We start from the raw sequence: 22,180 nt of genomic DNA on the forward strand, positions 1-22,180 counted from the left end.
AAAAGCTAACCAGGCAGTGCCCCAACATCTGGAATGGCTTACTTGTTCTCATCACTCAAATCTTGAATTTATAAACTTACTTTTGTAGAATTGATTTTATTAAGTAGCTGGGATTGTACCCTATATTTTACATTGCTTGGTCATGTTTGTAATTGTGTTTTCCATTTGGTTTGTTGGTTTATTTGTCTATTTGTCAGCAGGATTACGGAAAAACTACTGGATGGATTTTCGTGAAATGGTGGAAGGGTGCAGCATGGGCCAAGGAAGAACCCATTAAATTGTCCCAAGGCAGATACAGGCATTTCCATTTGGTTTGTTGGTTTATTTGTCTATTTGTCAGCAGGATTACGGAAAAACTACTAGATGGATTTTCGTGAAATGGTGGAAGGGTGCAGCATGGGCCAAGGAAGAACCCATTAAATTGTCCCAAGGCAGATACAGGCATTATTTTTCACTTATAAAAACGGCCTTGGTTGAGGTCTGTGCTCTCCGAATGCCCTTCTAGTTTTTAATCTCTCTTGGTAGAAAAAGTATCCAGCTACTTTTCTTGAGTAGAAATATGAATACCAAAAAGCGGACATAGTCCATTTCATGGGAATGTCCTGCATTCAACCTAAATAAATAAAAAAGTACAATAACAATTATCAGCAAAAATGTACTTAAAGTATCAACATAAAGAGTTCTCATTATGCAGAAAAATCAATCAAAGAGCCTCCTTAAGGAGCTAATATACACAGAAAGCTCTCATTAACTTAAACAAAACATTTGACTGAAAATGGCCATAAAATTCTAGTTTTTAGAAAAACAGTGGCACAAATTTCCAGAATTGAGCAGTAGTTACTTGTCCCTAACACACACTGAACAGTCTAAAGTAGGTTGTTTTGTAATCACATGTTTGCAGTTGAGGACATTGGTCCCTTTTAGCTGAAGATTAACTACATATATTGATCTCATTTGATCTAGATCAGAGGTTTTCAAAGTCTGAGACTGGAAGGCCTCCCCTCAGTGCACGCTTGGAAAAAGGTGCTCCCTCAACCCCCGTTAATTTACTTGCTTAGTTTCGCTCAATTCCTGGATGCCTATGGGATCATGATTATGTTATTTGATCCCATAGATACTAAACAATTGTGCCGAGATAGCTAATATTGCATGCTCAGGATGGATGCAAATTTGATCTACATGGTATTCACCAGTACAATGAGAATCAAGTCGGTATAACATTATAACAAATACACATGCATTACCATTAAAGAACGTACAAACACTTAAAGTTTTACACAGGACATACAAGCGTGCTCAGGATGGACGCAAAGTCCATTGAAGTGGAGAGGAGAAATATTTGGCATGTTGATAAGATGCAAAAGGTCACATGATATCAAAAGAGGTCCAAGCTCATGAGCAGTCTCCTAAAACATTTTGTAGCTGCAGAAAAGCAACAGATTTAGCTCAAGAAGCCTATGGTGCATCTTTCTCTACTCTCCAACTGATGGTGTTTCATAACGGCACACAAGGTAAGAATCAAACTGATTCAAATATAACGGAGAGGATGAAACGATGCAACATTTAATGTTCCAAAATCTCCCATAAACAAGGTTTTTGACCTGTTGCCCTCTTTTTGCCGTCCTTGTCGGGCCAATGATTGACTAATGAGTCAGCTGTCCTATTTATCTTCAGGACATGAGGAGCCCAATAACATACCAGGAGATACCTCGGTGGACTTCGTCGAACTATGAGCAGCTAGTATAAGGGCCTCACCATGGACCTGTACAAACTAGCTTTCCTCCTTGGAGCCCTGACCTGCACTGGTAAGATATAATGACATCTTTGAATGAGAAATATGAATGGTTCTACAACAATTTAATGCCATAAAATATATTAAAAAAGTAAGAAAGACAATACTTTGCTTCACTGTGAGAGTACCTCATCTGGACAACCCTCTCCAAGCTGATTATATATGTTCTTCTTAATACTATTTGCATCATTCAATCAAGCCAGGATGTATAAAGAGACACGTCTGGATGCACATAAAACATAATTTGTTCAGTTTGATGTGTTCACACTATAGTTAACACAGTTGAGACGCAAACGATGGGAAGCAGAGACAGATTAAAATTAATCTAAAGGAGGGACAGAAATGCAAATTTCTGTCTTCTATGTGAACCCAGAGTTGATCTGATTCTGTTTGAATCACATTAAATGCCTGAAAGTCCAGGGATGAAACGGGATTTGAACAGGTCATATCAAACCATCACATATATATCAAATTAAATCTGGATTGTGATCACAGAGCTCAGCCACTGTGGCCGGCAATGTCACAATAAATTTTAATTTTCCTGACGATTTCAGATAAATGTGGTTTAGTTTAAATGGCATTAAATGGAATTTGAGAACTAAATAATTACAATAATAGATACCAATTGGACAACAGTGGCTAAACAGTGGCACTAGATTATTCCATCTACATGGACATAATGTATACAATCATAATACAATTATCAGATCACACTAATTCATTTGATATAGTTCCTACCAAGTCTCTAAAGGGGATGTTTTAGAGTAGTTTGCCCACAGATCCTTTCAACTGTCAACAGCTCTGAAGATTGCAGTTCTTTTCAGTTTTAAATATGAAGTAATTGAACTGATCTGTCCATTAGCAAAGGATATTTTATGACTATTTAAGAACAGGCAGGCACCCAATAAAACCCACACTGAGGAGCAGTCATTAGCCGTGTTTCCACTCACGTATTTTATGCGTATTTTGTATTTAATCACATTACAATAAGCTGTATTGAAACCTTTACCGCATAAGCTCTGACGTAGCAAACATTTAACTCACAAGACTGATCTGCTGTTTCCGCTGTCGGCGTCTTCTCGGATATTCCCATAATGCGCAAATGCTTGTCTTCGTCTTTGGACAACACAATGGCATAAGGCGACTTGTTTTGTTTCCGGTACACAACCTCTACTTCTTCTACTGTGTTTCTTGTCTGATTACAGCCATGCGTAGCCTACTACTAGCACCAACTTCAGATGAACCTGCTGTAGCCTAGTTTATTCACTCCAAACCAATGCACCTAATTCACATTTCTGTTTTGCGACAAATATCATATATGGTGCACCACAGGGTTCAATCTTAAGTCCTATTCTTTTTTGTGGATATGCCTTCACGTGACTCTACAAAAAGGAAATATGATGTATCATTATTGTTATGCAGATGATGTACCTACGTATGAGGATGAATGCTATTGGCCTGGCATGTTAACCTCTGTGCCAGATAGTAAAACAAACTTTTTACAACTTTTATATTTTATATCCGACATTGATCTGTTGGTCCACTTGAGCCACCTTTAAATTTACATAAGAACCTTTTGGGCCTGATATTAAATCTTCAGGGAACATGTTAGACATTTTGTGAAATACGCAGAAGACTGTGAGTAAAATGAGAATATCACTTATGTCTCCAGCTACAGCTAGGAGATGGTTAGCTTAGCTTAGCATGAAGACTGGATGCAGGGGGAAACGGCTAGCCTGTTGCATTTTATATAAATGAAACAAATGAGAAACAGTGTGTTAAGCTGTTTTATGAATTCTTAAAATTGTTTTTACTCAGATTTTTTTATGGTAGTCTACTTTATAGACAAATATTCTGTTTTGTGTTCCATACCATGTTGTTTAACCCAAGTCAGACCAACAACATAACTTTGAACTGTCACATTTCCCTGCTTCAGTGCTGGTTTGAATAGCCATCAGGGTTGAAATGCGTTTCACTGAGTCCTCTTACACAATTCAAAGTTCACGACCCTCAGACTGATGCACTTCAGAGCACAGACCTGCATGTGATAAAACGTCCATCCCAGATGACTAATCTAAACATAAATTACTTTTCTAAATCACAAATATCTAGATTAAAATTCAATGACAAAACCAGATACAGTTAGAGACTCAAAGTTGCAGTGTGAGAACAGTAAATAATATACTGCAACTATGTTGTTTTCTATGACACATCTGTGTGTGTACAGTTTAAGGTCGCAATCACAATATTGGTAATTGACACACTGGTTTTCCGGGCACACTGTTACAAATTAGCAATTTCTCGCTGTTACTCAATAGTAAATGGTAAATGGACTGCATTTATATGGTTTTAATTAATTATTTGATGCTGTAAAAGAGGGTGAGACGTCATGATTGACAGCTGCTCTGAGTGAAGTAGTCACAGCCGCAGCTGAGGAATTGTACGAGAGAGGGGATGTAACTTTAACTTTCCATAACCATCACCAATCTGTGTAATAGAACATGTATCAGTTTGATCATAAATGTAGTTATAGAGATATTATATTATTATTTTGTGTCATTCTAGCCAAACAGCTACCGTTGCAACACGCTCTGATCTCCACGTCGTCCATTAATTCCTGATGATGGAGAATTTGTAGGGCATTATCCCTTACTTCATGTGCTGTATATTTGACAATGGATTCATATTTTTGTCTCTGATTTCAGTTAGTGGTACTGAGGTGGACGGCTACGCCAAAACTGAAGGAGCATGGATGCTCTCGCTGCACAAAAGACAGTACCCAGCAAACACTGTGGCTGAGTGCGTCGCCAAATGTGATGCTGAAACAGCCTTCACATGCAAGTAAGTTTAAACATCTAACTTTTACCTTTATATCACATTTTAACTTTTACATTTAAGAGTCTGCATCCCGACCTGACACCTATTTTGTTTTAACAGGTCTTTCATGTATATTGAAAAGGACCAGGAGTGTTGGACAGCATTATCAAACTCTAAAACCGAGTCTATCCTACGCAGAAGCAGCGCAGCGTTATATGAAAAAAAAGGCAAGTCATTTTGTCTTTTCAGTTATATAAGTAGCCCAAAGTCTTGTTCTATTATATTATGGTATCCTTTTTTTTGTCTCCTGTGAATTTTGACACATACTGAAAGGTCTACATACAGCTCCAGTTTAGATTTGACATGATATTTTGCCTCCATTACATTGTAGTTAATGTTTAGCCTATGTTGAGTGAGCAATGATGTTTGGACAGTAAGCAAACACAAGACGCACATTGAACACTACTGTGACTCAAATTTTGGGGGTGAAACATCACTTCAGTGGGATCACATAAATGATTCACTCAAAGAATCGTCCACCAGATAAGATTATTTTACTAGCAGGCTGATTTTATTGAATCATCAAACATGCAATGCTGATAGTGTCCTTTGGTGTACACTGTTTTTTTTTGTCTTGTCTAGAATACCTCCTGGAGTGTGTAAATGGAGTAGGATCAGATTACAGAGGAACAAAGTCTAAATCAAAAACAGGAAAGATATGTCAAAGATGGGCAGCAACATACCCACACAGGCCTAAGTATGTATTCATCAGGTTACTTTACGTATCACATCGTATCCTTTTATATCTTTTCCTATAATTTTTTCTCAATGTGTCTGCTGCAGCTTCACACCGGACGAACATCCACGAGCAGACCTGGAGTCTAACCTCTGCAGAAACCCTGATGCAGACAGCGGGGGACCCTGGTGTTACACCACCGACCCCAACACCCGCTGGGAACACTGCAATGTACCCAGCTGCACTGGTAAAAGTCATTTGTTTTGTGTCAATCAATGATGCCAAGGCCCAAATTGCTGTGTCAGAAATCACATCCTATTCTCCTTATTTCCAGCTATTACACAGTCCGCCATCTAGTGGACTGTCCAGATTATTCTGAAGTGTAAAAAGCACTGTCCTCAAAAGTTTCCACAGTAGACCAATACAGCAGAGAAGCAGTGTGATGTGCCTGTTTCTTTACAGAGGAGTGTATACACTGCAGTGGCGAGGACTACAGAGGGAAAACCTCCACTACAGAAAACGGTTTCACCTGCCAACGCTGGGACTCCCAGAAACCTCACAACCATGGCTACATCCCCAGCGCGTAAGACCGCAAAACAGCAAAACAGCAAAACAGCAAAACAGCAAAACAGCACAATCTATCAATCAAGTAGGGCGGTCCTCGACCAAAGAAATTCTTAGTCGACTAACCTTCAAACAGTTTTGTTGACCAATCGTTTAAATGATTTAATTAACAGATCTGTAAAACTGAATTTTTCCACAAAGAATCATACAAAAGCACCACTTTATCTTGTGTTTATCAGAGATGTGCTCATAAGCTGCATAGAAGTCATTCAGCATGAAAGAGCATAAAAAAAATGACTAATCAACTAAAGAAATCTTAGTCGACTAAGACCAAAACGACCGATTAGTCGATTAATCGATTAAGAGGGGACAGACCTACAATCAACCACAAGCAGGATTTGATAATATTTAATAAATGTTTATGTAAAATACATTCATTTTCTAGAAGCGTAACATCGTTTTTTGTCCTACCAATTCATTTTACTGTTCCATTAATGCTTTCCCTAGTCTCCCAGAGAAGTATCTTGAGGAGAACTACTGCAGAAACCCCGATGGAGACCCCAAACCCTGGTGTTTCACCACCAGCCCATCCAAACGATGGGACTTCTGCTCCATACCCCGCTGCAGTAAGTCCAATTATTTCAATATTTTCATTTTTTTTAGTGTGTTAGTGTTGTATTTTGTTTGCTGTATGGTTGTATGTAAGTGTATGGTTGTATTTGTATCAGGGCTCAAAACACTGACGCTACTTGACTTTTTTTTTTTTTCTGTGTTCTGCAACCAAACCATCTCATCTTCTGTAGCATCCGAGGCTCCCACCATCGTCCCAGAGCTCACCTGTGCCACCGGTGAAGGTGGAGCGTACCGAGGCACAATCGCTGTGACGGAATCCGGCAAAACGTGTCAGAGCTGGTCGACCCAGACGCCACAGAAACACAACCGCTCACCAGATAACTACCCTTGCAGGTAAGAGGAAAATGTTGTATTTCTTAAATGAAGGATGATGATCGTTGGGTTATTAATCATTATTACTGTCTGTTTTTTGTCAGAGGACTGGATAGCAACTACTGTCGTAACCCTGACAACGAAAGGATGCCCTGGTGTTACACCACTGACTCAGAAACCCGCTGGGAGTACTGCAGGGTGCCGAGCTGTGGGGATGCAGCCGGACCAGGTAAAACATTGATCAGATGATGATGTTAACTTCAAAACCTGCTGCACTTGACTCACAAAATTTAGCAAAACTGAGGAGTTGTAAGGAAACATGATTTATATACCTGTTCAGTAGTGTCCTATAATCTGTTCATGTACTTTGAAGAAAGAAAGGAAAAAGGTTAAAGGATTAGGCAAAGCAAAACTTGATTTCTTACCCAATTACAATAATGTTAATGATAGTTGTGATGGAGGTACACTAGAAGAGAGGAAGACACAGCAACCAGGGGCCAATGGAATAAACTAAGCATTCATAGTCTTGGCCTTAGACAGGTTAGACTAGTCTAATTAAGCCTTTCTGTTGCTTAAATATTAACTACAACATCAACAACTATTTCAACTGTTTACTCATTATATTTAGCTCATTTATACAAAACTATTCCAACTGTTAACCCATTAACATTAGATTTAAGTAATTTTAGCTAATTATTTCAACTATTTATCCACTACTTTAACTATTTCAACTGTTTATCCACTACTTTTATTTACTTTATAGCCAACTACTGTATTTAAACTGTTTATCCATTACTTTTAGCTAACTATTTCAACTGTTTAACCACTACTTTAACTAACTTTGAACTATTTCAACTGTTTATCAATAACTTTTTTGTTTCTGAACGTCTTTAACGGTTATATATATATATATATATATATATATATATATATATATAGTGGTGTGGTAGTGGTTAAACAGTTGAAATAGTTCAAAGTTAGTTGAAAGTAACAGTTGAAATAGTTAGCTATAAATTGGCTAAATATAATGAGTAAACAGTTCAAATAGTTAGCTAAATATGAGCTAAAATTAGTGGATAAACAGTTCAAATAGCTAAAAGTTAGTGAAAGTAGTGGATAAACAGTTCAAATAGTTCGCTAAAAATATATATATATATATATACAGTATTACATTAGTCAATAGGGAAACTTAATGCAGCAGGTAAATGTAACTGTCTATATCAAGTCTGATTTAAAGTTATATTTAAGACAAAGACTAGTTCCATTTTAATGCAACTGGCCCCAGGCTTTGAGATTGAAATAATGACTTATAGAACTCCTAATTAGCTGCACATAAAAATGCCTCAATGAATTAGCCTGATTTCCTGTCTCTTGCTGCAGATGAGCCAGTGATCCCCCCAGAGGAGGAAGACTGTTACGAGGGGGACGGGACGACTTACCGTGGCGTAACATCAGAGACCATCAGTGGGAAAAGATGTCAAGGCTGGAGCGCCATGACTCCTCACACCCACAAAAAAACTCCACAGAACTTCCCTAGAGCGTGAGCATCAAATAGCAGCAACAAGCCAACAGAGATCACTGGCTCTTATTGATTCTGGGAGTAAAACAACAAAACCTTGCAGGATATTGGTTCCTGTTGTCCTGACGTTTCAGGTTTTCTCTTTCAACAGGGACCTCAGGAGGAATCTGTGCAGGAACCCTGATGGAGACCGAGCTCCCTGGTGTTACACTACAGACCCCGCTGTCCGCTGGGAGTACTGCAACTTGGAGAAATGCCCCACCTCAGGAGGTGCAACACCAACCCAACCTTCTATTCCCCAGGTCCCCTCCATCGCCACCCAGGGCCCACAACAGAGAGGTAGATTATTCAACATTGTAACTGAATGTTTGTCAGAGATTTTGCATGTTTTATCCTTTAATCACCCACTTGTTTCTCTCTTTTGCTGTGTTAGACTGTAAGATTGGAAATGGAGATACATACCGGGGTACAACCTCGATCACCCTAACGGGCGTGACCTGCCAGGCCTGGAGTGCTCAGAGCCCTCAACAACACAACAGCTTCACCCCTCAAACTCACCCCACCAAGGGTCTGGATGGCAATGTAAGTGTGTGCGTTCCTGCGTGAACCATTTTGAGTGGCAGTAGCTCAGTCCGTAGGGAAGTGGCTTGGGAACCAGAAGGTTGCCGGTTAAAGTCTCCGCATTTACCATGTACAACGTGTGAACTGGTAGCTGGAGAGTTGCCAGTTTGCCTCCTGGGCACTTCCAAGGTAAACACATTTAAGTTACTCTGAGGAACTTTTAACTGGTTACGAAACAGTCTCAATTTAAGACTGATGCCTCTCTACTCCTTTAGTCCACAGGGACCGCCAAAATCAACACAAAATGAAAGTTCTTCATAGTAACTTTAATGTTAAAAGCTGGTAAATCATTATATTTTTTTCTCCGCTGTCAGAAATGCAGAAACCCAGATGGCGATGTGAACGGACCGTGGTGCTACACTACTGACAGGAACAAGAAATGGGACTACTGTCAGATCCCCGACTGTGGTATGTGAACACTATTTGTGTGTAGGACAGTGGACTCTGTGTCCAGAGTGACTTATCTCACAAAATATTTCTATTAAATTTGGTGCAAACATTCATGACTGTGAACTTTCTCTGTAGCTGGAATGTCATGTGGGACGCCAGCCACCAAACCGAAGCGTTGTTTTGGTCGGATCGTGGGAGGCTGTGTGTCTAAAGCTTACTCGTGGCCCTGGCAAATCAGCCTTCGCACCAAGTGAGTACAACTACACTAAAATATAATTCCAAGGGATGTACAACATTTGCAAAAAAAAGATATATAAAAGACGATGCAATTTTTGTATCGACGCAAACAATAACCTAGCCCCAGTTTGTGCCTCTTATGTATAAGCGTACTATCTGGTCACAGAGGTAACCATCAGTTTCTCTAAAAGTTAATTAACCGCCAATGTTTAAAAAACCCTGACAGTCACAACTTGGGTTAAAAACCTTTTTTATTATCCAGCAGATGGATAGAGTTAGATAGTTTCCAGATAGTTTGAAGAGTCTTTGAGGATTCTTGAAATACCTTCAGAACAGCAGTAAATGTTTTTAAATGACCTTCTGGTTTTTCAAATAACGCCTTTTAGAGAAACGGATGGTTACCTCTGTGACCTGCATATATGTGAATATATGGGAGGCACAAACTGGGGCTAACAATAACCAATATGTTGATAATGGGACTGTGGTATACTATATTTAATCTGTAAAATAAAGCCCATATTTCACGGAGCATGGCTCTCTTTTATTATACTCTCTCAACTGAAATCTTGACTTGTGAATTGTCGCAGTTTAAAGACAGGTTAATCCAACATCCTGTTTAATGGTAGAAACACTAAGTTACATTACTGTCTTGGAATGAAAATGTATAGAAAACAGTATTGACATTATTGAAATGAATGCACAACATGTGTATAGAAAATCACATTTTCCAGCTAGTGTTCTGTAGTTGTAGAAATAAAGAAACCGTATATTAGCAGTGGCCTCTGGCTGATATGTTACAGTATTCTATTTTACTTGTTTTCTTATTTTATTATACTTATAATGTCTGTTAAAGTCCATGATTTTTTACCCCCCTTGAAAACAACATCTCAAGGGCTTTATCCGTAATTATTGAAATAAAATCTGATATTACAAGAAAAGATTATATTCCTCTATGAATGTGTTGCCTTAGAGAAATCAACCTTTGCTATCAAAGGAAGGCTCGATACCTTTTATAAAATATGGGGAAAATTCCTTCATTTTTGAGGAAAATAACTAGGTTACGAGTTAGTATGAAAGATGTGAGCAGATAATATAAAAAGAAATGTATACCAGCTTTGTAACTTATTGTTAAAACCTATTAACCATTTTACATGTAATATTATACCTCTATATCCATTTAATTATTTAATTATTTATTTTTCCCATTTTCCCTTATTTTCTTTTTGATTAATATTAATATAAGTATTTTTTGTTTAGGATATTTATTTAATTAGTTTATAAAATAATTTCTATGTGAATTTTATATCGATGTTATTGTTTATTTTATATTTGATTTGATTGAGGATTATGGACAGAGGAAGATGGGGTGAAGGTGGTGATACATTTGTGTATGTCTTGATGAAAAAACAAAATGCCAATAAATATATTAATTAAAACAAAGGCCATGTTATATCTTTGTTCTGTCCTACTTAACTTCATTTCTGTGTTTCTCTCTATACCAGCATCGGAGCTCATTTCTGTGGAGGAACTCTGATTCACCCTCAGTGGGTCCTGACTGCTGCTCACTGCCTGGAGAGGTCAGAGAAAAGATTAAAAAACATGTAAAGACTAAATCCTGTAATAACACAACCACTGGAGTGTGTATGTTTATAAATGTGTTTTGTACTGTAGGTCCAAACGGCCTGCAGCCTACAAGGTGCTCCTGGGCATCTACACGGAGAGAGCCAACGAGGTGTCGAAACAAGACAAGAACCTGGAGAAACTGATCCTGGGACCCAACGGAGCCGACATCGCTCTGCTCAAACTGAGCACGTGAGTCTTTTCATCCTACTACCAAAACCACTACTAATACTAGTACAACTATCCTTCCATTACTCACTGTTGCCACTCAGTGGTGGGAAGTAACTAAGTACATTTTGAGGTATTTTGAGTATTTCCATTTTCTGCTAATTTATAGTTTGACTATGCAAATATTGTATTTTTTTCTCCACTGCATTTATTTGATAAGTCACTTGTTACTCTGCAGATTCAGATTAATAGTACAAAATGTTTTCAACAAATAAATGTATTATTAAAAGATAAAGGGAGGGATGCGCTACTTAAATATATGTAAAGTACCAAGAAGTAATTAAAATTAGCGATATACACATTAATTTATCAATATTAATATCTAATATTGTAATATAATTATTTTCTGAAATGGGCCATACTGAATGATAACTTGATGCGCATACTTTTTTACTTTTATTTAAGTATTATTTTGAATGAATTACTTTTACTTGTAACAGAGTATTTTTAAATTGTGGTATTGGTATTTTTTAGTAGAAGATCTGAGTACTTTTTCCATCAATGGTGTTTTGTGTGTTTTTTCAGCCCTGCACTAATAAATGACAAAGTCATGCCAGTTTGTCTGCCAGACAAGGACTACATTGTTCCGAGTGGAACCGAGTGTTACGTTACCGGATGGGGTGAAACTCAAGGTACGTCACAGTACGTTAAAGCATGTAAACATGTACAAGTATTCACTCAAAAATGAGAATAACAGGTCCTCTTTAAAGCCAAATAATCAGAAATTATCCTGCACTTAAGCCAAAGTTAACATATTTTATCAAATTTGTTGCTTTTTAAATTAAAGATACATATAGATATTCTGAAACTAAAAAACTGGATAACTGCATGGACGTGTGTTGCAGGTACAGGAGGTGAAGGCGTCCTGAAGGAAACTGGTTTCCCCGTGATCGAGAACAAGATCTGTAATCGTCCATCGTACCTGAACGGCAGAGTCAAAGACCACGAGATGTGTGCTGGAAACATCGAAGGAGGAACAGACAGCTGCCAGGTATGAAACACCCCCCAAAAAAAACTATGAACTATGAAGATTTTAGAAAACTATAAAGTGTTGTGTTTGCCACAGTGTCTTCTTTGATATGGTTGTTGATTATTTTGGAATAATTCAGTTCCCTGGAAAGAAATTTCACTTGATCCGGTCTGTTTGTTGGACACTTATAACAACAATCTAAGCCTAAAAACAAACACTTGTAGCGGACGTAAACTGACGTTGAGGAATTGCCCCGAGCGATTACTTTGCAGCCTGTTTAACGGCTGGCGGTTACAGCGTTCTCCATCAGTACTGGACTCATTTTAAAACTTGTTATCCCCATTAGTCACGTAGACACAAACATATTGGAAAATAGGTTGAAAAATACCAAAGTTACCCTTTAAGATGAAGCTATTCTTTTAATGACCGTCCTGTGTTCTATGTGACTGGTTCCCAACCTATTTTCCTTGGTGGAACATAGCTAAGTACATTTACTCAAGTACTGTACTTAAGTACAATTTTGAAGTACTTTTACTTTACTTGAGTAATATTGTATGGTACTTCATACTTCTACTCCACCACATTTCAGAGGAAAATATTGTACTTTTTACTCCACTACATTTATCTAACAGCTTTAGTTACTAGTTACTTTACAAATTAAGATTTCACAAACAAAACATAAGTTTATAAAATATGATAATGTGCTTCAGATTAAACTATCCAAAAGTAGTTAAAATTTGCTTCAACCCCCACCCGCTGTCACATTCAAATGCTGCTCACGTGTTAAAGCATCAGTAATAATGTTCCAATAATATGATGTATAATATATATATGAATACAAATGTGCCATAACTGTGTCACTTATAGTTCAACGACTGTTTTGGCAGCAGGTGAACTGAAAACATTGTTTCTCCCTGCAGGGTGACAGCGGCGGCCCTCTGGTGTGTAATTCCCAGAACAGGTACGTCCTGCAGGGTGTGACATCATGGGGTCTGGGATGCGCCAACGCCATGAAGCCCGGCGTCTACGCTCGAGTCTCTAAGTTTGTCGACTGGATCGATACAACCATCAAAACCAATTAAAAAGAAACAGTCAGGAAGTGACTGTTCGTTGTGCTTTTTGAAGATACTTTAACATGTGTGTACTTCAACACGACTACTTAAGTTTGTAGCCTGGTGTGATCTGATGCCAACAGGTGTTTTGTTTCCTGTGGTGGAAACACAATGAGCAGATCATGTTCCTGCTTATGAAATGTAAAGCTGTGTTTTCTGTAAGAGCTGAAAAATAAAATGTAACACAAATGAATTTGGGAAGTCATCATTTATAGTATATGTACAAAAAAATCTTCACAAAGACAGTCACACAGTTTCACTTAAATTTGTTGGTTCGCCACATCCTCGTTTTTCCTGTGAACAAAAACACACGTTATTATTAATAGTAAATAGAAAACACTTATACTGCATTAATTCCAACAGATCGCATTAAGAATAAAAATGTGGTACAGGTGAATCACTCATTAGGATTGTATTATATTCAGATAATCTTGGTAGATATTAAAAATGTAATTTAAAATGTAATTCCTTTACTCTTAAATTAGGCACCAATTACTTTATTAAATGACAACTACAATAAACATGGTTTACCAGTGGTTGAATTTCATTTAATACATTCACAAATACTTCAGTAAAATATTAAAGTACTACAGTATTTGTATTTTATGCTACTTTGTTCGTCAGCTAATATGATGTATTGCTATATATGTGGCTACCCAACACTAATCAAATTAGTTCCACTTTATGTTAACGATATTATCCAATAGCATAATAATAATATCATAATTGGTAACACTTTATAATAATCATCATTTATAAATGGTAAATTGATAGTTAATTAAACTTTAGTAAATAGTTACTTTCCTGTTAAACAATGAAATGATAATTAATAATGTTTACTAACTATTATTAATGCTATAATTTCAGTTATTTTATCATTTTTTGTGTAATATAAAATAATTTGTTTATAAATTATGTATTGTATCATAGCTGATAGGAGACGATAACAATTACATTCTTGTTACATTACTAAACTATTTATTAACAGTTTATCGTTGCACACATTATAACACTATGTTATATATATATACTGTATATATATACTACATATATTTGTATTTATATATTTATTTATTAATGATTACCAAATGATTTGTAAACCTTTAAGAAATCGTTCATAAAACATCTATTTAGCCATTTTTCACCTATTAGGAAACTCAATATCATCGATGGTCTCAGGAAGAGGAAGTCCTCTGGTTTCAGGAAGCAACAACACCAAACCTCCAGCTATGAACGCGACCACTCCTGTAAGAAACAAAACTTTAAATCTACAAATGTTGGGCTTCACGTCAACATTATGTGAAAGCATGGGTGACAAGGATAGAGTACATAGTTTTAGAATTAATCATCTAATTTATGTACGCACCCTTCCCCTCACAACCTACCAAAGATGATGAGTGGCAGCTCCAGCCAGATGGCGGCCAGTCTGTAGAGCAGGAAGGGAGATACGATGCCGCCAACATCAGACAGAGCAGAACAAACTGACACGCCCAGGTTCCTGTATCCAGTTAATCCAATTAACCAACATTTAGCAATTACACTGTTTATTCCAGAGCTGCTGTGTCGTGAATGTGAAAGTAGAGTGACCTCACCTGATATATGTTGGGTAGAGCTCGGTGTTAACAAACAACACCATCTCAAAGACCACGGTGATCCCCAGCCGACCGATGCAGGCCACCACCGTCTTAAACCAGAACATACCTGACGCACAGAGACAAAGAGTTACAAAGTTTAAACGCACCTATTCTTTAGATAGAACCTCTGAGCTGAAGCGTAGGCACAACTGTTTTTTAGATTTATAATGACACAGGTCTTTCGTATTATACTTCTTGTACTGACTAAGAACAGGAAGTTCTTCTCACTTTCAGGGATGAAGGCGGTGATGAAGCAGGCGGCTCCGGCTACGAAGTTGGCGGAGGCGAAGGGAATGCGTCTGCCCATACGTTCGATGGTGAAGAGGATGAGGAAGGCAGCAGGGAACTCCACCAGGCCAGAGATGAAGAAGTCGAGGTAGACGTTTCCTCCTGTTATCCCCAAACGCATGATGAGGCCTTGATAAACCATAGAAGAGGTGAACCTGAAGAGATGGAAACCAGAAGATTCAATATCTGCAACATTTTTTTGGCCCACAAATCTGATTTTAGATGAGTCTCACCAGTTGAACATGAGGATGAAAGTGTGTTTTCTCATATTTGGAGTTCTGATCAGGTCCATCAAAGAGGCAGAGGAGGAGTCACCCTCCTCAACAGTCAGCGTCTGAAACAAGTTATCATGATCCAGTTGTGGCATTAAAGGGATAGTTTGGTTGTTTTGAAGTGGGGTTGTATGAGGTACTTCTCCATAGTCAGTGTATTACCTACAGTAGATGACGGTTGGCACGCTGACTCAGGAGATCACAAAATGACAGGGAATGATACTGAAGAGAGTTAGTTGTGTTTCCTTTCAGGAGAATCGAGAGGTTAAGTAAACGGTTGAATCGATTTACCTCAAAGTTCCCGAGTTTCCTCTTGTTCTCCTTAGCTATAGCTTCTGTGATCTCCAAAGCTTTGGAAGTCTTGTTCTGAGAGATGAGCCACCTCGGAGACTCTGGGATACACCTGAGGCACAAAACATTTGACAAATACCAACATTTCAGCAACTGTTAACCAACACATGTAGTGGACGCTCTAAGCTTGGTCTCCTTCTTCTTCTAATGTTTCTTGACACCGGGGAGATTGTGATTTATTGTTAGCACCTTAACCTCTAGGCCACCAGGTGCGGCGGACAACCTACAATTCAACATTTCGTTCAGTGGCTGGCAGTGCTTCGGAGACACAAGTGTGACCAGGAAACCTGTTAAATAATTACCAGTAATCCATATTAAATGCCAGCGGCAGCCAAAAAAATCTCTGTTCAACTCTCATAGGAATGAACGGGAGCTTGCTTCCAATGCTGTATCCAGTTCTCTTAATACATCCGTGTATTTGAGGCTTAAAGTGGGGGGGTCAGGCTGTCGCCGTCTTGGCATTGACGACATAGACATTAACTCACAGCTAATCCAAAAATAGGCAAAGAGGTGGATTTTCGGTGGGGCTGAGGCCGCCAAGGTGACGCAGCATAGCAGACAGCTGGCAGCTAGCGACCTGGTACGATATCCACCTGTCACTCAAAGCAGCAACGCCCTCGATTAAGGCGAACTTTAAACCTTATTATAATTAAAACGGGTGAGTTATATAAACATTCATCCCCCGTACAGTTGTCATGAACGGGGATTTTATCTACAGAGACCAAAACTGTTTTGCGTACAAGGCTGTAAACATATTTGTTTCTGTTGTAAAGTCGGGCATTTTAACATAGCAGTCTACGGGGATTGACTCGCTTTTGGAGCCAGCCTCCAGTGGCCATTTGAGAAACTGCAGTTTTTGTCACTTCCACGTTGGCTTCATTTTTCAACACCGGAGGTTGCCGCTTGGGAAAACCCTTGACAAGAAGTGTGAACCGAAAAACTGAAACGTGTGCCTTCCTTTATGACTTGATTTTTCTGATAACAAAGTACTTAAACATGCAGACATACAAGAGCCTGAGGGACAGGATGATGACTGCAACCAAATCTACCGCCAGGACAGTATTGTTGAATGTAAGCTATTTTACCAGTAGTAGGTGAGGAAGAGGATGTAGGGTGCAGAGAAGACGATCTGCAGCCAGCGCCAGTCAGTGATGAAGTAGGCGAGCAGAGGGAGGATGAGGAGGCCGACACTGTAGAACATCTGGTACACATTGCCCACCGTCCGTCTGTACTTCACTCCAACAATCTCTGTGACTGACAGAAAGACAGGAAAGAAAACACTGACTCAAGGCCTTGTAGGAAAATTCATCAACACAAGTTAAACAAAACGTTTTTTTCAACGATTCTTATTTTCATTGTTTTACTGTTCATTTATATGGAGGACGGAACCTGCCAAATTAAAAAATAAATAAATAAATGACTCAATAAATAAATAAATGTCATTAAATGTAGCAAAAATATGTATTTGCTCTTCTGTTTAATTTTCCCTTTTATCTATTTATTATTGAATATTCTTTTAATTTTTTTAATTTTTAAATGTATTCATGAAAAAATAAATAAATAAATGCAAAAATAAATAAATGAAAAATAAATAAATGCATGAATAAATAAATAAAGATTTAAAAATGTATAGGAAATAAATAAATACATTTAAGTATCAAAGTCATCATTACGCAGCACATATGTGGTCATCCAGCCTCCTTTGGCTGCAAAGCCAACGATGGCCCTCAACACCAGGATGGAGATGGCATCTGGAGCCACAGCCTGTGCGATCCCTGCGATCGCACTCAGTAAAAAGGACAACAGGAAACTCACCTTCCTGCCAAACCTGCGGAAAGAAAGACATTAGGCGAGGATCCCTTTCAAAATAGGACAGGCTTGATTGAACATACATGCAGAAAGAGCACGTCGGTGAAGTCTATGCCAACGGGAAGTGAAGGGATTTATGGGAAGAGTGGTGTAACAAAACCAGTGGCATGTGATAGAGGTAACCAATCATCTTTTTTGTTGACAGTAAATTAGTTTTAAGTATAAAAATAATAGCTTACAGGTATTTAAAAATACTGAATTAAGCAGCTCTAAGGAGGCAAGCCTGTTAGGTATAAATCTAGACCAACCTGACCGTCAGCTTTCTGCAAAATACAACTTAAGTTACTACAAAAGAAAGAATTCAATGCCTCACCTGTCAGCAATGAAACCAAAAGTAAAGCTGCCAACAAGGAAGCCCACATTGAGAATGGATTGGTACATGTCCACAAACCATCCATCTGAGCACACCAGGTTAAACTGGGACCAAAAGGAAAAAGGTTACTCCATACAGGATGTCTTTGTGTCTGTTCAATAAAATATTAAATTTGGTTGCAATTCAGAAGAAGCTGAACTGTGATTTAACCTTTAACATGTGCATAATTTGGTTATTCATTGAGATATGTTTAGTGTTTTTTTTAGTGGGTTGGTTTGAACCCTAAATGGAAGCAGAAAATGCATTAAATTTCTCTTCTCACCTCTGTGGCGAAGGACTTCCTGCCTTCATACTGATACTCCCAGCCATCCTTGAGGACAAAAACAAAACATTGCTTTTTCTTCAGAAGATAAAATGACTCTCACACATCAAACTTGTAGAAAGAAGGAGCCCTTATAATCTGACCTAATGCTCCTTCGTTGGTGTGACTCTTGCAAAACTAAACCTTAACTCTGCAAACCCTTGTGATTTATGCTGTTGACCTCCTGAGAATCTGTGCACACCACTGCCAAAGACTTTTGTACTTCTCACAAGGCCAACAAGGTACTGAATTTTACCACATGAAAGCAACAAGTACATCTTTACATAACTCCAGGGTCAAAAGGAGTTGTCATAACTTTTAAAGATATGAAAACCTGTTGCTTTAAAGGAATAGTTTGACATGTTGGTGAATAAGCCTTCTGGCAGAGAGTTAGATGAGAGGACAGTTAAAGCCTCTTCTCTGTACGGTAAATATGAAACTGCAGCCAGATCTCACTCCCAACTAGTCAAACATCGCCGACTGGGCAACGTTTCTCGGCATCGGAAAACTGACGTAAGGAGGTGACAGTATGTGACGAACCGGGCTTTCAACTAACTGCAATATAAACCCAACCGCTGCGTTATTCGACGGTCGGAGCAAGTGACGTAGTATTAATAGCGTGGAAGTCCGCTAACGGCAGGCGGGAGGGGTGGTGGATGGGTCGAACAAACACAACTCTTTCAACCAGGAGACCGCTGTTTGTATCCCGTGTGAAACTAAAAGTAATGTTGACTTATTTTGTCACGTACGTTGTCAGTCCCGTGAGTCGTTAGTCACGTGACTCGTCATTGTCAATTCCGTCACGTAAATCGAGTCAGCGAAGTTAACGTCAACTATGACCGTTTCCCAACTCTAACTAAGTGATTGCGTTGCATAAACCTAACCTCCTATGAAAACTTTATTTTGAAAGGACACTATGCATGTAACAAGCGTATATTGACACGTCGTCCTTAGTTTGTCCAAAAGTAGCGCAAGAGGTGTACCCCGTGCGTCGGTCTCCGATGCCGACGGGCACTGACCAAGCGGCGGTATTTGACAAGTTGGGAGTGAGAATGTGTCGGCTCACCTTTATAACTGAAATACTTTTTAATTTGATATATATTTAGTATCTGAGATGTCATCTCACCAAACCATCCACTAAAACACATTAAAGCTTTCTACTGCAGAACCAAATAATCCAACAGTTTTTAGATCAATCTCAGAGGTCTCACCTTGCACGTGGTAACTGGGACGTCACTGAGGTCCAGTTCCTGTGTATCACAGCTGAGTTCAGTGGTGTTCCAATCCACCTGGTATTGCTCACAGCTGCTCTGCTGCAGCACTCCAGAGCTGTTGACCAGCGGCACCGTCAGCCTGCGGCTCTCCGCCAGGCTCCAGCCGCACGCCTGCCTCCTCTCTACCACCGCAGGGTCCCGACACCAGTGATCTGGAGTGAAACCCTGGAAGACGACACCGACGTACACGCCTGAAAAAGGAAGTGACACCAAACAAAGCAGGAGGAAGACACGCTTCTGACAGCGTCCGAAAGGCCCAGCCTCCTCCAGCAGGTCATCAAAAGTCGTCATCGCTACAGTGATCCAAGTTCTCGGTGTTGAAAATATCAAAACAAATCAAGTTTGGGCTGTTCAGTACACCCTAGATCAGTGTCAAATGCCAGAAATTTGCTTCACCTTTGACAGACTTCACCTCTTCTTATCGATCTGGAGATAACGTCCAGAAAAACCTGTTGAAAGTGCAGCAGAGTTGAACACGGACAAAACATGAGCTGAGCCAAGCCAATGCTATTTCTATTAATAGCCGATTCTATAAGTGTGCTACCACATCACATAACACACATGTTGGCACACAGACTGTGTTTGAAATCGCAATCTAACATACTGCCTGCTCATATTGGTTAATTCTTCTTCACCAGTAGACCCTATATAATACCAATAACATTTTTATGCAGACGAATAATAAAAAAAAAAAAAAAAAGGGAAACGCCCGGCATCATTTTATCACTCTACCACGACAGATTCATGTCTTGACATGTCTGTGAGTCACTCCACTTGAACACAAAACATACAGGTTGTGAAACGAACTGGCAACCATTTGTTGTGAAGTGAATGCAGTGGAACGGGGAAGGGAGAATCCGACATTGAGTGGCTGAATGTTCAATGTTATCAATAGCACCGTTAAAATATATCTAAGTGCTGCAACATGAGAACAGTCTATAGTGAAAACAACAATAAAATCAGAAATGTCAGCGCTTAATTGTGTGACAATAGAAATGACACCGCGTCTAGGCTGCGTGATGAACGTCTCTACGCTGAACAGTCTGCTGTTCATCTCAGTAAATGAACCAGGGGTTGCCTCCTTCCCTGCCCGGAGAGATTTGCAGAGATGTGGCGCGTATTGTTAACTTATGAAAGGCCCCCAAAGCACTTGAAATATATGCAACTCAACTATATAGGCATACTATTTACTGTGTACTTCTAGTTCAGAGGAAAACATTGTAGTACTACATTTACCTGACAGAAATGTTACTGCTTACGTTGCAAATTCAGATTTAACTCGCAAAATATAGCAATTAATATATGATGCATTATTATTATCATTATTAGGGCTGTCAATCAATTCAAATATTTAACCGGGATTAAACGTTTTATCTGTTCAAAATGTACCTTAAAGGGAGATTTGTCAAGTATTTAATACTCTAATCAACATGGGAGTGGGCAAATATTCTTTCTCTATGCAAATATATGTATATATATATTATTGGGAATAAATTAACAACACAAAACAATGACAAACATTGTCCAGAAACCCTCACAGGTACTGCATTTAGCATTACAAATATAAATAAAATATGTTACATTTTAAAAATTGATTAAAATATTCCTGCAAATACAGTGGTGAAGTTCAACGTCTGAAATTATTTTATTCAATTTCACAATTATTCTTTTAAATGCTGCTTTAACAGCTGCAAGAAATAGCTCAACAAGCATCATTGTCTATATTTGGCTCACTTGATGAATAAAAACATTTCAAAAACATCCCCTCTTCTGATTTTTTCACAAATCACACCCTGTCCCTACTACATAATCAATGTGTATCTACTGCATACTGACTACTAAATTAACAATAAAGTATGCCATTAGCAGCCAGGCCCAGCTCTAGACAACAGAGGGACCTAGGTAAGATTTTCTTTGGGGGCCCTCCTTACAGTGACAAGAAGACAAAAGCTCTGTTACAAACCGTCACAAACGATTTCAGTCCATATCAGTCCTGTCGTTCTGCTGAACAGTGGCTGCCGCTCACTCGTGGGTGTGCTTTGTGCTACTGGTTTCTCTCGGTGAAGGAGAGTCCGGGGGTGGGTGTTTGCTTATGATAAAACTCGTTCTTTGGCCCGGGGAATTGTTTACTCATGATCGCCGATTGCCTAGTAGCTAAAAATGATATTTGACCTCACACAAAATTCTTAATGAAAATCCTGTAATCTGGGAAATTCAAAATGGCCACCGTCCTAGTGACCATAATTATTTTCATATTTGTGTATGTA

General features: G+C 38.7%; 2 protein-coding genes across 5 annotated transcripts; one reads left to right on the forward strand and one right to left on the reverse strand.

The window, feature by feature from the left end:
* Positions 1 to 1,668: 1,668 nt before the first annotated feature.
* Positions 1,669 to 13,744, forward strand: plg (plasminogen). The gene is made up of 19 exons (XM_037751088.1): positions 1,669 to 1,805; positions 4,498 to 4,633; positions 4,730 to 4,836; positions 5,252 to 5,366; positions 5,453 to 5,592; positions 5,808 to 5,928; positions 6,417 to 6,535; positions 6,713 to 6,875; positions 6,959 to 7,083; positions 8,235 to 8,394; positions 8,525 to 8,712; positions 8,807 to 8,955; positions 9,309 to 9,402; positions 9,520 to 9,634; positions 11,124 to 11,198; positions 11,293 to 11,433; positions 11,995 to 12,101; positions 12,315 to 12,460; positions 13,360 to 13,744. The coding sequence occupies exons 1-19, from the start codon at positions 1,757 to 1,759 to the stop codon at positions 13,519 to 13,521; spliced, it is 2,412 nt and encodes an 803-aa protein (XP_037607016.1). The 5' UTR covers positions 1,669 to 1,756; the 3' UTR covers positions 13,522 to 13,744.
* LOC119477170 (solute carrier family 22 member 2-like) lies at positions 13,569 to 20,613 on the reverse strand. 4 transcript variants are annotated; one of them, XM_037751095.1, is made up of 12 exons: positions 19,851 to 20,613; positions 18,601 to 18,648; positions 18,279 to 18,382; positions 17,770 to 17,924; positions 17,182 to 17,350; positions 16,037 to 16,148; positions 15,707 to 15,807; positions 15,414 to 15,628; positions 15,144 to 15,252; positions 14,937 to 14,977; positions 14,697 to 14,796; positions 13,569 to 13,845 (listed from the first exon to the last, which is right to left on the reverse strand). In XM_037751095.1, the coding sequence occupies exons 1-12, from the start codon at positions 20,202 to 20,204 to the stop codon at positions 13,812 to 13,814; spliced, it is 1,542 nt and encodes a 513-aa protein (XP_037607023.1). In that variant the 5' UTR covers positions 20,205 to 20,613; the 3' UTR covers positions 13,569 to 13,811. The 4 variants fall into 4 exon arrangements, 2 of the variants coding, with proteins under 2 accessions (XP_037607023.1, XP_037607022.1); XM_037751094.1 differs by having other exon boundaries at positions 14,937 to 15,049; XR_005204188.1 differs by having other exon boundaries at positions 13,806 to 13,845; positions 14,918 to 14,977.
* Positions 20,614 to 22,180: the final 1,567 nt, after the last annotated feature.

Source organism: Sebastes umbrosus, chromosome 18 (assembly GCF_015220745.1).
Source record: "Sebastes umbrosus isolate fSebUmb1 chromosome 18, fSebUmb1.pri, whole genome shotgun sequence".
Lineage (NCBI taxonomy): Eukaryota > Metazoa > Chordata > Actinopteri > Perciformes > Sebastidae > Sebastes > Sebastes umbrosus.

Bases quoted from the DNA above. Each gene is read 5' to 3' on its own strand.
- plg (XM_037751088.1), top strand. From the start codon at position 1,757: ATGGACCTGTACAAACTAGCTTTCCTCCTTGGAGCCCTGACCTGCACT. The intron at 5,929-6,416 runs GTAAGACCGCAA...TGCTTTCCCTAG, and splicing joins CATGGCTACATCCCCAGCGC to TCTCCCAGAGAAGTATCTTG. The intron at 6,876-6,958 runs GTAAGAGGAAAA...GTTTTTTGTCAG, and splicing joins CCAGATAACTACCCTTGCAG to AGGACTGGATAGCAACTACT.
- LOC119477170 (XM_037751094.1), bottom strand. From the start codon at position 20,204: ATGACGACTTTTGATGACCTGCTGGAGGAGGCTGGGCCTTTCGGACGC. The intron at 15,629-15,706 runs GTGAGACTCATC...CCATCTCTTCAG, and splicing joins TTCATCCTCATGTTCAACTG to GTTCACCTCTTCTATGGTTT. The intron at 13,846-14,696 runs GTGAAAAATGGC...TTTTGTTCACAG, and splicing joins GATATTGAGTTTCCTAATAG to GAAAAACGAGGATGTGGCGA.